This window comes from Thermothelomyces heterothallicus (assembly GCF_042370625.1).
Source record: "Thermothelomyces heterothallicus CBS 202.75 unplaced genomic scaffold P884_scaffold_47, whole genome shotgun sequence".
Taxonomy (NCBI): domain Eukaryota; kingdom Fungi; phylum Ascomycota; class Sordariomycetes; order Sordariales; family Chaetomiaceae; genus Thermothelomyces; species Thermothelomyces heterothallicus.
Window position 1 is genome coordinate 6,454 of NW_027192608.1, and position 16,677 is coordinate 23,130.

Here is a 16,677-nt window from a genome sequence, read left to right on the forward strand (position 1 = left end):
GTTGTCCCACCACCCAGCCTTTACACGTCGGTATGCCTCCTCGAGTATAGCCACAACAAGATCAAACTCGTCCCCTCCAGTGCGTAAAGTCCCAAGGCCTGCCTCAATAGGGTTAAGAGGCTCGTAGGATATCTCTCCGTTATCCTGTACCTCTAGCGAGCTGACAAAGGTGACCTCACGACCGCCAGCAGAAGGTTTTTTCACCCTCTTCCAACGCGAGCTCCTACCCCCGTAGGGGTTTATAGTGTCCTCGAATGGTACCAGGTAGGCTGATGGTGTCTTATAGACAAACTCGGTATTCATAGCCTCTGCAAAGTCTACAAGGACATCGGTACCGACAATTGCCGAGAATGCAAAGAGTTGGTATGACTTATCAGGCTTATACCAAACACCAAGTCGTATTTTGAGGGGCGGTATGTTAAGGGAGTCGTCATCATGGTTGATCTAGGCCCGGGGATCGCTCTCGCTGGTGATGGTAGGTAACTACGAACCTATGTTCCGGCCGAAAGCGTATAAGCAGAGGTCTCGCCAGGCCTTCTCGGGATTGATCGAAGTACAGGCCCAGTAGGCAAGGAAAGCTAATATCCGCCAACCTGTCGGGTTTGACGTAATCTTGAATTCGATTATATCGTTTCGCCCATCGGAGAGCGGCTCATCAAGAGGTCCAAAGATGTCGTATTCTCGACTATCATCGCCAATCCATGTATAAAAGGGCCGTAACAATCTGACTGGAGCCTTATGGCGGCTAGATACCGTGCTCCCGCTATCGCCCCCTATTATCTTGTTAGTATAATGAACAATCTCTGACCCTAATAACGGTTCCTCTGCTACTAGTATCCTTACCATTACCTATAACACCTGCTATATCTGTATGATGATCCTTGCCCTCGCCCCGGCTTATAGCACCTCTATCATAACTAGGCCCATATCTAGCATAAATCCTATCATATGCCTTGTTAGCCTATTCCTCTAATGATGCTAATAGCCCCCTAAGCCTATTTAGTGTCGCATCCTCACCATCTGCTGATTCCTGCTGTTGCCGCTAACTATAGTCATCCTCCTACGCTGCGAGTTCCTATAGCTACGGCTGTGGCTGCTGCTGCTTGATGGTTGCCAAGATATCACGCCTATGATCAGGACCTTGATTGCTACGGCTAGGGAGGGTACGGGCACCAGAAGACTGTGCCTCATCTTCTGACACTCCCTCCTGGACGTTATTTAAACTTGTTACCGGGCGTGGCTGTAGCTGTCGCTATAGCGTAGGTGTACTGGTCGGCTGTCTGGGTGTCATGGTGCCAGGACGGGAAATACTCGAGATGGATGGCGGGGCCCTCGGAGAACCTTGTGCATTGTTACCCGTCCGGCTGCCATTCGAGGTATCCCCAGAGATACCAATGTCGCCATGCCCTATAGCCTTCCAGCGGGTCCCATGGCCAGTGTCACGGGCATTCTGGATAGGGCGACCTTCATTACCTATAAGCTGGGCAGGCTGGGCAGGCTGAGCTTCGCCCTGTGCTGTAGGTCTGGCGGCAGGTCGAGGGTCAGTCTTAGCAGGCGTCGTAGGTTGTTGGGTGGCTTGGGGTTGCTTGTGCGCAGCCTGAGCAGAACCCTTCTTGCGTGTTGCTTGGGCAGGGGCCTTCTTGGATTTCTTAGGTAGCATGATGCGGTAAGAACGAAAGAGTATAAACGCGATGGGTGGTGATGCTGACAGAGCCTGGGTATTGAAAATGTGCTTGGATACTACAACAGGTTTGGCGATACCTCTGACCAACCCATATAATATGACTGAACCGAAAGACGTCTAACTACGTACCTTAGCTGGTGGCAAATACAAGGAGACTCTCCCTTGTGATGGCTAAGCCTCCAGAACAAAGTACCATCAAAGACCCTTTTCAAACGCAAACACACGAGTATAAAGCTAACCATTCCTATTCCGACCGGTCAATCGCCGATCAGATCAAACACAATGAGGGGACCTAACGATCCGATTGGATACTAATTTTATTATAGCCAGCCATCGCATATTAGGTCAACCAATAATCACGTCCTTGGAACAAGGAGAATCACCGCAAACAGTGTTAATAAAGCTATCTTCATTATCTGGGTCAATGGCAGAAATGAGGCTATCCCTAAGGCCTTATGCCGACCACTAAACAAAGCGAGCTAATCGCGTCTCATGTGTCTATCCATCTGGCAGGAAATACCTATCTGCCAGCCAAAGCAAAAGTACCTTTGCCAAATCACTCAAGATCCCCCAAGCAGTAACTCATCGCTCTGTTCCTCACTAAACAAAGGGAACGCCCCCCAGGCCATGTCGCCGGCACCCAAGTGAACCCTGACCTGATCTCAAACTTATATAATACGACGCCGCTTACGGAGAGGCATATCGCTGCTGTCCTGGCTAGCCTCGCCATCACTGGAATCGGTATCCTCGTCAGCATGGTCCAGGTTACCCTGAATCTCATCCATAGAAACACCAGCTTGCAGGGCGCTGGCGATAGCCTCATCGTCGCGTTGCTGGCGCACCCGGGGTGCCCGGGTGGGAGTCTCCATGCCGGCCGGCACAGGAACTCGGCCGACTTGGAAACTACCGCCACTACTACCACTCCCACGAGGGCAAGAATCCGGCGTAGTAAAGTGGCTAGGGGGGGTCGGCGCGGTAAGTGGCATCATCTGCGAGCTCTCGGTGTTACCGGCAGCGGTCGTGAACCTGGAGCCGGAGGTGGGGCGGTCATTGTCTTCATCAGACGACGTATCGGCCCGCTACGTTGCATCACCAAGTATCTCGACCGCCTTCTTGCTGACCAGGTTAAACAGGTTATCACCCGACCAGCGCGATCGTTCCTCCATTTCGGTCGCGCCCTTAATGATGCCCTCCATGAAACTCTCCTGTAACTCCGTTTCCGACATGTCACTGCCTATCTCGGCCCTCCGCTCCTCCAGGTCCTAATCCGAGTAACCGACAAAGTGGGCCCTAGGCTGCCTATCGGATACTGGCAGAGGGTCGTTACGTATGTTAGGGTCCTTAAACTCGTAGGGCTTGGCCAGGTTGTTCTTCTCTAGGAACTGGCAAATGGTATCCGTAAGCTCCCTTAAGTTGTTAGGGGCATCTAGATTGGTAGGGTGGTTAGCCAGGAGATCCTCGTTAAACCCTAATATGTGACGGTAGTATAAGCAGCTCCCCGGATCGTAGACACAGGTGTACCTGTTATCGACCAGGTCGGACTACGTATCTGGATCCGGCGTCTCGGACTTATCGGTGACGTGGGCAAAGTAGTGATGCACGTTTATCTTGCTATTCTATGGCTTCCAAAAGGGGGCCTTAGGACAGTCGATCTTGTGCTTACGGCTCCTCTCCTCGTATTTGTCTAAGTCGGCGAGCTTAAACATGTTCTACCGGCGATCACCATTATCCTTGAACCAGTGCAACAACCCAAACACTATCGACTCCAGGGTATTAAGGATATTCTCGTTATCCTCGGTCGGTTTCATCGACAAGACCTACTCGACGATAGACGAGATGAAGTGGCCCATACGAACCATGGCGGGACTCGTATAGTCCTCCACATGACTAGGCGGATTGACGACCTAGGCGAAGCGGTTGAAGGGATACGCAAACTTCATACGCAGGATCTCGTAGGCGACCATTAGGCAGAGGGTCCGACCCTTGATTCGCTTGGGAATACGGCCGGTAAAAAGGATCTCCGGCACGATCTTGCGGCATATCTTGTCCTCTTGGACGATCGAGTAAGTGCCTGAACATATAACGATATACTAGCGTACGACCTGGCCCTGACCTATACGATACAACCGACCGATGACCTGGAATAAGCTCTAGTAATTCCAGGAATATTGGAGGATGATGCCACGGCAACAGTTACGATGCAGGTTGAGACCGGCCATCGAAAGACTCATGTTGATGACGAGGAACTCGATGTCGGAGTTGTCGTTATTAAACGCGTGAACCAGGTTATCGCGCTCATTGTTCGTATAGGAGGCCTTGATAGCACCTACTCCGATGGAGGCCATAGCGAGGATGGCGTGGACGAGACTACCGAACAGTTAGCTAGGGCTCCTAGAAGCGAGGAGGTGTGCCGGCCGGCGCAACAGATACCCCTCCTAGGGCCAAGGAGGTGTGCCGGCCGGCGCAATAGATACCCCTCCTAGGGCCAAGGAGGTGTGCCGGCCGGCGCAACAGATACCCCTCCTAGGGCCAAGGAGGTATGCCGGCCGGCGCAACAGATACCCCTCCTAGGGCCAAGGAGGTATGCCGGCCGGCGCAACAGATACCCCTCCCAGGGCCAAGGAGGTGTGCCGGCCGGCATGGCAACGCCGGGCCAAAGAGGGGAGGGGGTGTACCGGCCGGTATAGAAGGGTTAGGTTAAAGACGGGGTAGTAACTTACTTTTGGAGCCAGGGGCTGTTGACCACGATGAGGCCACAAAGACCGGCCTGGCGGATCTCTAGCACAAGCCGAAACATCTCAACGAGGACCGGAGACTTATTAAGGACCTAGTACAGCATGCCGAATCTGCTTGTCAAGGCCACGGTGTTGACGGTCTCGGGCGAAATGGAGTAGAGCCAGACTAGACCACCAGAGGGGTGCTGTTCGGCGAGCTCCTCGGTGTGCGCAGAGCCCATCTTCGGACCGGGCGAAGCCTGGTCTATGAACTTGCCCTGCTTGGAAAACCTGAGCACTTGCTTCATGGCCTCGGCGTGTTGGTTTGGCTCCGTAGGAAGCATCCGTTCGAGCGTGCCAGACTTGGCCTGCTTGTAGAGGTAGTCATACCCCTTCTAGATAGACAACCGGTCCTCTACCTCGGTAAGTATGATAAACGAGCGATAGTCCACTGCGCCTAGAGTGAGGAGGCGATAGTAGTAGATGTTGATACGGCCGGCCTTCTTATCCCTAGGGACAGCCTTGGCCTGCCGACGGGTCTTCCGTACGTTAGCGTGATCGAAGAGGTCGCTAATGGTAGGCAGGACCTTGAGAAGCTTGGTGGTGGTATTGGCGATATGGTCTCCCCTCGCCTTATTATACTTGACCTCGACATACCAGATGTCGATAGGCGGCATCTCCTCTCGCGGGTACGTAAACGTGCCATCGGGGAGGACAATCTTCGTGTTGAGGGGGAGCCGGACGGTGACGATCTACTGGACCTCGCAGTAGATGCCCTTACCGCCAAGGCTCTCTAGGGACTTGTCAGCCTTGATCTTACGCATCGCAGACGGGTAGAGCAGCTACTACTTGATGCTAGTCTTTATACTCCAATCGAGCAGATAACGGCGGTCCGGCCTAGAGCCCTACTTATACCAAAGCATAGCGTTAGTAAGGGTCTTATTATTAAGCTAGATATGGTTCTAGTTGCTATAGTCGTCCCTCTAGAGGTGGAGATTACGATAGCGAATTTCGTTCTTTACCTCCCTTAACGCAATAAGGACCATGTTAAAATAATTCATAATATACGCCTAATCGTTGGCCTTAGGGGGGAGGGTAAAATCGAAAAATCCGGCCCGGCGCCAGATCTGGAGGATCAGGCCAAAATAGTCCTTAATAGAGTTAAGGACGGGGGTAGCGGTCACCAGGACAGTTATATGTCCTAGGATAAGTATCGACGTACGCGAGGTGGCATTACGCGGATCCTTGACATTATAAGCCTCGTCAAGGATAACGATACTAGCCTTGAAACTGCCATCGCTCAAGAACATACGATACCTGTTAAAGCTAACCTTGTCACTACCGCGGCGAAGAGCATCGTTAGTGCTCATGTCGACCTCAAGTTCTGCCGCGACCTGCTCGAGCTCGTCCTAGTCGACTTCGCGCTGCTTACGAAGCGGCGTGACGTCGAGATCCGAAGAGCTCTCGCGTGCAGAGGCACGAACGGCCGACTTGGGAGCCAGTACTCGGCCTTTTGCTACCCGGGGCGTAGGCGTCGGAGTGTCCGGTTGTTCGTCCTCGTCCTCTTCATCGGGGTTATTGACGACGTCAGAATCTTCATCATCGCCGGAATCCAAACCCTCCTTTCTTCGTTTGCGATTCAAAACCTTTGCACGCTCATAGGAAGAATTCAGGCCCGCACCACCACGGCTGCTCGTAAGTCGGAGATACAACGGTATACCCTCCTTGTCGATCTTGTCCGTGACCAACTTTTCATGGTACAGCCGATCCAGCAACTCAGGACGAGTATACGCAATACTGTTCGCAGGGACCTCGACTTTGGAAACCGTCACATTGCGCGAGAAGAGGGTGGTGTAGCTCGTGAAGACGATATCTAGGCAGATCTGGCAGTTGGTTAGCAGAGTAAAGGGTTATACTATAGACAGACCAAGCAGGATATACTGGCTGGCACAAAACTGACCGCGCCTAGGCTAAAATAGGTGTGCCGGCCGGCGTAATAATAAACCTGCCTAGGGCTACCGATTTGTGCTGGCTGGCACAAAGCTAACTACGCCTAGGCTAAAATAGGTGTGCCGGCCGGCGTAATAATAAACCTACCTAGGGCCACCGATGTGTGCCGGCCGGCACAAAGCTAACTACGCCTAGGCCAAAACAGGTATGCCGGCCGGCATAATAATAAACCTGCCTAGGGCCACCGATATATGCCGGCCGGCATAGAACCTCTAGCCCTAACGCTATAATATAACAAAAAAGATCAACATACCTTAGGATCATCATCGTTGTTGGCCTAGTAGCGACCAAGTTCGACTAGGCGCTTGTCAGTAATGGTGGCGCTAGCTATATCGGGATCGTCATAGGCGCCATCGCCGTAGTAGACGTAGAGGTTAAACAAACCCGGGAAAGCGTTAAGGAACTCGTGGAAAGTCTAGGCGACTAGGTTGGCCTACGTCTGCTAGATGACAGGCCCGGCTATAAAGGGCTTGCCTTTATTCTTTAGTTCAAGATAGCGATAGTAATGCATCAGGATGGTAAGCACTACTATCAGTGTCTTACCCGTGCCCACGTCGTTAGCCAGGATGGCACCATAGATAGGGCTATAGATCTTCCGATAGAGCTGCATAGCGGAGACGATCTAGTAGGGGGCAAACCGGACCTTTGAGCCAACACCGGGGAGGGGAACACGCTTCTAGTCAAAGCCCTACATGTTCTTAAGCTTATCGAAGTTGCCGCCGAGGAGCCTAATGGCATAAGGCCAGTCAATAGGTTTAAGGGGCAGGGTGTCAATAAGGTCGCTAGTGACGGAGGCGCGAGCGAGCAGCTTAATAACCTCCTTGTACAAGTCCGCCACATTGTCATGGCGACGCTCGATCTCTACGAAGGCGGGAATCAGGCTCTCCTGGTTATAGAGATAGTCGGCCGTCCTCTTGCTCCCAAGGGCCAGATAAAAGGCGTTAGTCATTTCCGAAGAGACGTTATAATACTTTACCTTAGGGAAACGACTGCCTAGCAACTCGAGGAGCTGATGGGCCCCGTCGATAGACAGGGGCAGGAGTTCGGCGTACCGTTCGTTAAGAGCGGCAGCCTTGGCGCGCTTGGAGCGAATCATATCCTTACGTATAGTGCTGAGGGAGGTGCCAATCTTGAGCGACGCTATATACTCGTACTTTGGATCGCCCCGACGTAGTAACCGATCGAGGCGGGTGTTATCAACAACCGCCGGCAATATAAGCATCTATATGCAAGCCCGCTTTAATCAAAAGGCGAGCTTTTGCACTTCGGCCTCCTCGGAAAGCTCTTCTAGCGACTTATTAACCATCTTCTTACTATCGGTGGTGGTGCCCTTATAAATGGTAAAAGGGCAAGTAGCATAGAAATTCCCCGAAGGGATGTCGATAACCTTACGGCGGCGCTCTCTAAAGAAATATATAGTATATATGGCCCTAAACCAGTCATTAGCATGGAAGCCGAAATAGTAGGGCGCCGCCTTCTTGTCCAAACGCTAAGTGAAACGCAGTGCCGATGACGGACTAGATGAGACGCGGGAGAACTTGAGGATATTGAGGACGGCAACGAGCATACTGTAAAGGATGTTGACCGTACCAGGGGGCTTTAACCCAATGTCACCATTATAGATGACGACGGCCTCCGGCTAAGCGAATTAGGGCGACGCCAGTCGGTTAAAGATCACAGTGGCTACGCGATTCAAACGAGCAATGGCGGCAGGAACCGATGCCTAGGGCGCGAACGAACCGTGCTAACCCTTCTTGATGTTGGCGAAAAGCAGCCCGACAAGATCAGCGACTACAGAGCAGTTAGCCATATGTATATCGCCCCAGGCAGAGGAGGTGTGCCGGCTAGCATAAAACAACCAAGGCTAACTGTGCCGGCCAGCCCGATAGAACAAGCGCTTAGGGCAAAGGAGATATACCGGCCGGCACGAAAAAATAATACCCAAAGCAAGCTACCTATGCCGGCCGGCACGTCAAAATGACCAATATCGACTGGTAAAGAGCAAGGCGCGCCTAGGGGTAATGCTATATGCCGGCCGGCACGGGTAGCTTGTTCTAGGTATCGTTTTTTTATGCCGGCCGGCATATCAAAAGGACCTAACATAGCAAATGGTAAAAAGAACAGGGCGCGCCTAGGGGTAATGATATATACCGGCCGGCACAAAACCAATGCGCTAGGCAAGCTAACTATACCGGCCAGCACAAAACAACCAATGCGCCAGGCAAGCCAACTGTGCCGGCCAGCACGCCAATCCTAGCCCGGAAGACTTGATCCCTCTACACTAGCCAACAGCCACTACAAAGACCCGAACAGGAGTGCCGGCCGGTATACAGGCACTGGCTTAACCATAAGAGGAAAGTAGTACTTATGCTATATATCTACCTAGGTAAGGCAGGTCTTAATGTCCTTGAAACCCAAAACCGCAGTGACCTTGGTGTTATTAGCACGGTTAAAGCCGTACCTAAGTGTCTGTCCCTTGAGAGAATAGGTCCTCTGATTGGCCTTGAAGTCTTCGGCCTCGACTTGCTGATCCTCTGTCATTTCGAGTTCTAGAGGGTAGGACACAAATGCCTAGTCCGTATCCCACCATTACAGTGGTTAGAAGCCCTTGACATTCTTGAGGTTCATATAGTTGTAGTGCGAGGAGAGCTTGAGCTTGGGGAATTAACACTACGCATATGCCTTACGTGGCTTGTACGGGAATAGGATAGGTTTCCAAGTCTCAAGTGCCGACCAATTCTCCTTCTTAGGGTCGAAAAACTGGCGCCGTAGACCAGTGGGGGAGTCACTAATGGCCGACCCAAGTATAGACGAGACTCGGGTGGTAGGGCTGGAGGCAGGCTGCCCCGAAAAGGGGATAACCCCGGATTGTGAACTCTGCTTGCCGGCAGGCTTGCCAGACTTCTAAGTGTTCTTACGTACCGGCTCCTTTCTCTTTGGTGCCGGCTTACTAGCGGCCTTGCGAGCAGAGGGCCGTGGCGTAGCCGCCTCGCTTGAGGCGGTTAGAGTGGCGGTTGGAGCCGGAGCCGCAGGCTCCGTAGGCTGCTGAACAGGAGACGCCGGCGCCGAGGCATCGTCGCTCTCGGTGACCCGTTCTGCAGACTTGAAGACCTTCTACCGCGTATTCTTACGAGCGTACGGAGGCATAGTAACTATAACTTACTAAAAGGTTAAGATCCGAGGCTCCAAACTTGACCTTACCTAAAGCTAATGATAACCTACCTAAGTGGCTAATCGGCACAACAACTAGAGATCTTAAGAAAAAAAAGCTACAAAAGGTGGTCAGACAGAGGCAGGTATGCCAGGCGGTACAAAATACGCATCAAGGGTTACCTAAATAGCCAATCGGCATAATAAATGGAGATCTTGAGAAAAAAATGCTACAAAAGGTGGTCAGACAGAGGCAGGTGTACCGGGCGGCACAAAACGCGAATAAAATTGGCATTTTAAAAATGGGCTTCAGGGCTTACCTGGTGTGCCAGGCGGCACAAAAATTGCGAAACTTAAAAATTTTGGGCGGCAGGTAGATAGAGGCTAACGGGGGCGGGTGGGAAGGCGAGAGGGTACGAGAAAAGGAAGAAAAGAGGGAGAGGTTGTGAGAGGGTAGGAGAAGAGGGTATTTATACCCAGAGGGGGTAGTCTGTGCACGATACCTACGCGCAACTGAGAGTTACGCGAGCTAACCGCTTTAGGCTTAGTAGCCTAGGCCCTGTAACCGACGTGCTTCAATTGCTATTGTGCGATTAAAAACAATAGGGAGGCTAAACCCAAAATGGGTCTGAATAGGCCTGAATAGAGGTCATATGCTAGGTCACGTAATCTTTTTTTTTCGCTATATCTTACCCTCCCTCTAACCTAACCCTCTAAACCAATCCATTCCACTTACAACCCACTCCCAGTACAGCGCAAATCCTAACCGGCTCCGAGCCAAGATACTCTAATTCCTCGAAGTTCTGTAAAATAGTGCCGGGCGGCACACTAACATCGCTCTAGCGGCCAAGGGTGCCTACCAATAAGCTAACTAGTAACGTATGCCGGGCGGCATATACAGCCCCCCCTAGAAGCCAAGGGTGCCTCCCACCAGGCAACGTGTGCCAGGCGGCACATAACCCCCCCTAGGAGCCAAGGGTGCCTCCCACCAAGCAACGTATACCAGGCGGCATATACAGGTCTACCTGGAAGCCAAGGGTACCTACCACCAATCTAACCAGTAACGTGTGCCGGGCGGTATATACAGGTCCCCCCGGAAGCCAAGGGTACCTACCACCAATCTAACTAGTAACGTGTGCCGGGCGGCATATACAGGTCCCCCCGGAAGCCAAGGGTGCCTCCCACCAATCTAGCCAGCAACGTATACCGGGCAGCATATAACAGCTAGCCTGGAATCAAGGGTCACATCGAAGCATCCTCGTTTGGTCCCTCTAGTACTATTATCATCCATAACACACACATATATATATATATACTAACATATAACTAGTTATAGCCAAACATATCTTCGACATAGGAGGAACACCTTCAAGTGTTTGTTCGTAGTAGTTAGGCCATAGTATTCTGCTCCCACTGCCACGATATTCTATATAGCACACAACAGTCGATCGAGAACCATATACTCAAGTACGCCAGGGTCGACAAGGAACTAGCTTGGGATACTACCAGAGCCGTATATAGAGCGTACCAACTACCAGCGTCGACGGACATCTTCTTTGCGCTCTGGCTTACACAGCAAATTGAGGGCTTAGAAGGAGAGATCGAGGAACCCGACCTGGGCCTAGAGACAGACCGGGGGTAGGGATGTGGCAGATACGGGTTTAGGTCCCTCGACAAGGCTAAGCATAGCAGCCGGACAGCAATTCGGACACATTCGGCGACCGTACATCCGGAACAGGAAGTTATCATGGTGGAGGACCAACTCCTCGCCGTCCTAATGTCTAGTGCGCTACGCCGTTACATCAGAATATTCCGGCCCTCGTATAACGTATCTAGAGGTATAGATCTGGCCGAGAAACTGCTGCGTAAGCGTGATGACAACGCCAAGCAGATCACAACGGTTAAAGCAAGGGACAAGAGGGAGCTAAACGTTCTCCTCGACCGGCTCAAGTTTGATAAGCACCTCGCCAACTACGACGGCAAAGACATCATCTGGCTCTATGACGACCTGGCCGCCGAACCCGACGTGAGCAAGATCGTGGAAGTCATTAGCCGTACTCTCAAGGACATTATAGACACCGCGTAGTCCCGCCTGGCGGAGAGCACATCACAAGTCCGAACTCTGCTCAATACCCGGGAGCGGGGTACTAAGGCCGGGGAGATTAACCTGCTAGACCATGGTTCCATCCCCAAGTACGTGGCTACGTGGAAAAAATTGATAGCATACGTATTACGAATCTGGTCTTCCCAGAGTACCATCGAGGCGAACCCTAGGAACGACAAGTTACCACCCCCCTGCACCCTTAACGAAGCGCAAATGACGGCAATAGGCGCCCTCGTACGAGCACAGGGCAACGAGGCGAGGAAATCAGCGCTGGTAGACATGATATATACCCTGCTACGACAGCGTCTATACGACAATGACTAGGCAAGTCCGATTATATCCGTGTACGCCATTTTTGCGCTACATAAGGACGGCTCCTAGAAAGAGGCCCGCAAGTTCAACTTAGAAGCACATACAGTATATATCATCAAAATCGCACTCTATATAATGCTAATTAGGAGCACAGAGGAGGTAGGCAAACCAGGTAAGCAAATTCCAATGACGGGTATAGTAGGGGGGGTTAGGATAGGAACATACTACTCGGTATAAAACTAGAGGAAGCCGAAAGAGGAGGCTAGTGCCGGCCGGTAGTAGGTTTATAGTGGCCAGAACGTGCGTAGCGTACCGGGCGACACAAGTAGCTATAGCGAATGGCAGGGCCAGGCTGCTATGCCGGGCGGCATACGTAGCTTACCATCGGCACCATACTTACATCTACCAGATCATATTATTAGCTACTACATGGTTATACCGGGCGGCACATATGTCTGGCTACAGGCAATAGTTCTATTTGCATATTCATTTCTGTTTTAGGTTATGCCGGGCGGCACAGGTAGCTCGCTACAGACAGGACTAGCTAACAAATATCTATAGGTAAACCAGACACGCTAGCGCAGTGCCTCTAGAAAAACATAGACACGGTGGTATTCCCAGGGGAAGACGGTCTGTAGACCCCGCTACACCTGATGTTCAAGATACAATCCAAGCTGTCTCAGCTAGTACGTTATATACCTTCGGAGGCGCGCCTGTTCTAGGACGGCCAAGACTGCTACTACGAGGGTCACGTTATCAACCTCGAGAACGGTAGCAAGGCAATGCTACGCCACCTTAAAGCAGTAGAGCACGCCCTCGAGAAGCTCCTCCTCGGAGGGAAACCATCTATACCGCCCCTCCAAGACATCAACGACGATAGAACCAATAGCAACCGAGGGTATAGCTTCCTAAGACACAAGGATAACGAAGAATGGGTTATTACGGCAGCTAACTACCTGGTCCTACTAGCAATACGCGACGATAAGGAGCTCAAGACACGATAGCTCCGCCAGGGCGTTATTAACAAGGCTCAGGTAGAGATGTACCGGAAGGAAGTAGCAGAGTTCCTCCCTATGCTACTAGCGGCGGTCTATCTAATAGGTAGTCTTCCCCTCCGCAAGACAGAGATACTAACACTAAGATACACCAACTCGGCCAGCGGTAGACTCCATAACGTGTTCCTCTAGAAGGGCCTGGTAGTGACACGGACAATCGGAGACAAGAGGTTTTGGAAGAAGGGGGAGAGGAAGGTATGGCACGTGTTACCGCGACAATTGTCACTGGTTATAGTGACATACCTAGCCGTGGTGGTGCCATTCCTCGAGGCGCTAGAACTTGAGTGCGTAGGCAGCGAGGGCAAGACGGAGTTCCTATTCGCCAGAGTGGTGACCAAACCCAAAGACACGGATATAGTGACCCCCCGGGAGATGACGGCAGCCGTCAAGATAGCACTACTCAAGGGCCTCCCCAACGCCATGACAGTCGCAGTATGGTGCCACGTCGCCATCGCCTTCGGCCGCAAATACTTAGGCGGCGAGCTCGTGGAGGAGCTGACGACAGCACTAGAGCAAGACGACCATAAGGACGACACGATAGACCTCATAGCAGGCCATAGTTCCCGAGTGGCAGACATGCACTACGCGCGCGAGATGGAGGGGGGCACTAAGTTTGACGAGTTCTTCAGCCTGGGAGTGCGCTGGCACTAGCTTTGGCGGTTGCACGAGAGGGCCGGGAAGCACCATATAGACGATAGCGACATAGAGGAAGGGAGGCCACCGTGGGATGAACAACAGCAGCGGCGGTTAGAGGGACTCGAATACCTCCTAAATGATATAGAGTTCTAGCGCATACGCTAGAATAATAATGCATAGCTCCGCGACCACCAGCGTAAGGTCTTTGAGACGATGGCCGCCAGGGTGGACAAGTTTATCTACGTGGCTGGTGTTAGGGCTGGCAAGTCGGTCGTCTTCGCACTGCTCGTATACACGATGCCATCGAGCATCGTAGTGGTTATTTAGCCTACCCGGTCGCTACTAAACGATACGCTAGCCCGGCTACGGAATGACGGCATCAAGGCCATAATATTCAGCTCGAATACGGAGGATGATGACGATAGCGTACTATCGGTAGTTCTTATGACGCCAGAGGCTACGGTATACCTAGGATGGCAGGGATTCCTTAACCGGTACCACGCGCGGCGGAACATTAACCGGGTCATACTTGACGAGGCACACAAAATCCTAATCAACGACAAGTTCCGGCCGCGGATAAGCAATTACACGGCCATCATAAACCGTATATCGCCCTATCAGGTCTTTATAACAGGCACTCTACCTCCATCGATAGAGATAGAGTTCAAGAACAAGCTAAAGCTGCTATCTGACACATTAGTGATCTAGAGCAAGTATACAAGCAGGAATATACGGTTTAAGTATATCGACGCCAACCCTAGCTTACAGCTGGTGGCCCAGATCATTAGTAGCCTGGTAGAGGACTAGAAGGGCATCGTTTATGCCACGGACAAGGCAGAAGGCGAGCGCCTCGCGAGGGACTTGAATCTCGCGTTTTACTCGGCAGATCTTTCCCGTGCAGAGCAAAACAGGTTACTAGCCTTATAGAGGATCAAGGGTGGCGCTATCCTCGCAACCTCGGCACTCGACGTCGGCGTAGACTTCAAGGACGTGGTATTGGTTGTCTGCCTGTCTGCATTCTCTAGGATCGAGATGCTACAGATGATGGGACGTGCTGGGCGTAACGGAGAACCGGCGACGGGGATCCTAATAATGCCATCATCCAAGGCCAAGGGTTTCTTGAAGGAGTACGCGATAAGCAGCTGCCGTCGGTTTGCAGTGTCTAGCTTCCTAGACGGACATGGTGTCTTTTACGGCCTTGGAGACACCAGGTGCGACCTATGCGTCACTGTAGGCGGGCGCCAGGGCAAGACGACCATCACACCCGAGATGACACGTCTCAGCATATACTCCGCGTCAGTGGGGGAATGGCGGAGCAGAAGCAACCCATCCCCTAAAGTGGTCATAAACAGACCGCCATCGGATATGTTTGGCCAGGACACGATAGCCTGGGAGTCTATCACGCCTGAGCAGTAGCAACTACAACAGGGTTTTACAACATAACGCCAATTCAGAAGCGTAAGCTTATAGCAGCCCCCCCGATATATGCCACCGCCAAATGTCATGCCGGGGCAGCATCAGTTTAGGAGTACTAGCGCCCAGCACCCCCCGCGACAGCTCCTAAGTCCACGGACATCATTGGCCCGTACGACCACCGAGACACCAAGTACTGCTCGGCAGCCAAGCATTGACTCCTAATGGCGAGCACACCTGGCCAGTGCTGATATACAAGGTGCCGAAGATATACGACTGCTAAGATCACTCGAGGCGCTTACTAGGAGGCTTTTTACGGCTAGGCTCTGTGTTGTATGTTACTTGGATCGGGGTGTATACGAAATACACTATATGAAGTCGTGCTAGCATGAGGATGGGGTATATATGGCATTTGAGGCAGTTCTTAACAGCCTTAAAAGCATCAAGCTACTAACGGGGGTCTACTAGACTTGTCTATTCCCACAGGATTAGGAAACTGAGGAGCAGACAAAAAGGGGCAAAGAATGTCTTGGCCCTAAGATGTTTACGAAGGAAATTGCTGGCTGGCTTCTGGCACAGCATAGAGCGATTTGGGTGGAGGTGGCCATGGAAATGGGAGCGCCAGTCTTACCGGGAGGGGGAGTATTAGTAGAGGATGGCAGACCGGCAGACATGTTTGGCCGAGTTGGTGATCTTATCCGGGGATGGTATAACCACCCTATATTCCTGTCAGATGGCAAGGTTACAGCCAACGTGATCCTTGTCATTGCTAGGACGGCATAGCGGGTTGGCTGCCTTAAACTCTAGCTAGAGACCTTCGCTTATAGTTTAATTTTAACTTTACTTTAGATAAATAAGATATTAAGAGTGCTATCTGATAGGTATAAGAATATAAGGATCTATGCCGCCCGGCATAGATTTTTTGACTTAGTTTTTTAACATCAATGTTGTTTATTAGCCTATAGATATATATAAGTACTTAGGGATTTAATATTTAAGCTGCTACTAGACAGAGAAAGGCCTTCAAAAGGTTTAACAGCATATATCTTATTTATCTATAACACGACCCTGACACTCTACTATAATGCTAGCAGTCTAGGCATAGCAAGCATTGTCGTCGAGGATAAATTGATGAGAGCGTCGGTTGTCTCTGATGTCATCTCCCGCATGACGTTCGAAAGAAAACATTAGCTCCTAAGGGAGTAGTGTTAGGGGCTGGCAATAACTCTTAATACTACCCTAGCCTTCACTAGCATTTAGGACTATAAAATCCTATATTAATATGACTAGCTTTTGTTAGATGACTAAGTGGTTAGGTAGGTATCCCTATAAGTATAAATTTCGGTAATACCTCTATAACGAGTTTACGTCAGATAACTTTAGTGACCTAGCTAAGGTATGGAACTCGGAGCGGCAGAAGGTCTTAGATATTGCGTTTTCAAAACTTGAGAAGGTCATTGCGAAGGGAGTGAAGGACTCCCTTCGGACTGCCTGTCAAGAGCAGCTCCTGAAGACTTGCCGGGAAGAGTACTTCAAGCGGCTTGACCAGGCGCCTCTAAAGCCTAAGGGCATGGTCCTCGGTACCACACCACGTGTGCT

At 51.4% G+C, this 16,677-nt stretch overlaps 4 protein-coding genes across 4 annotated transcripts; all 4 read right to left on the minus strand.

Annotated features, from left to right (window-relative positions):
* Window positions 1-2,182: 2,182 nt before the first annotated feature.
* On the minus strand, window positions 2,183-3,390 carry P884DRAFT_273563 (uncharacterized protein; the record flags this gene model as incomplete). Its single annotated transcript, XM_069442602.1, has 5 exons — window positions 2,183-2,208; window positions 2,376-2,710; window positions 2,768-2,946; window positions 2,995-3,152; window positions 3,348-3,390. The coding sequence occupies 5 exons, from the start codon at window positions 3,388-3,390 to the stop codon at window positions 2,183-2,185; spliced, it is 741 nt and encodes a 246-aa protein (XP_069293229.1).
* Window positions 3,391-3,588: 198 nt separating this feature from the next.
* Window positions 3,589-7,357, minus strand: P884DRAFT_303798 (uncharacterized protein; the record flags this gene model as incomplete). The annotated part of the gene is made up of 9 exons (XM_069445052.1): window positions 3,589-3,734; window positions 3,882-4,051; window positions 4,405-4,451; window positions 4,548-4,793; window positions 4,851-5,150; window positions 5,730-5,807; window positions 5,883-6,271; window positions 6,952-6,992; window positions 7,101-7,357. 9 exons carry the CDS (start codon window positions 7,355-7,357, stop codon window positions 3,589-3,591), a joined length of 1,674 nt encoding a protein of 557 aa, XP_069293230.1.
* A 798-nt stretch (window positions 7,358-8,155) lies between these two features.
* On the minus strand, window positions 8,156-8,646 carry P884DRAFT_265481 (uncharacterized protein). Its single transcript, XM_069441945.1, has one exon. The coding sequence runs from the start codon at window positions 8,509-8,511 to the stop codon at window positions 8,200-8,202; it is 312 nt and encodes a 103-aa protein (XP_069293231.1). The 5' UTR covers window positions 8,512-8,646; the 3' UTR covers window positions 8,156-8,199.
* Window positions 8,647-8,790: 144 nt separating this feature from the next.
* On the minus strand, window positions 8,791-9,853 carry P884DRAFT_273565 (uncharacterized protein; the record flags this gene model as incomplete). Its single annotated transcript, XM_069442603.1, has 5 exons — window positions 8,791-8,957; window positions 9,096-9,168; window positions 9,331-9,522; window positions 9,572-9,609; window positions 9,793-9,853. 5 exons carry the CDS (start codon window positions 9,851-9,853, stop codon window positions 8,791-8,793), a joined length of 531 nt encoding a protein of 176 aa, XP_069293232.1.
* Window positions 9,854-16,677: the final 6,824 nt, after the last annotated feature.

Bases quoted from the DNA above. Each gene is read 5' to 3' on its own strand.
- P884DRAFT_265481 (XM_069441945.1), bottom strand. From the start codon at position 8,511: ATGTTAGGTCCTTTTGATATGCCGGCCGGCATAAAAAAACGATACCTA.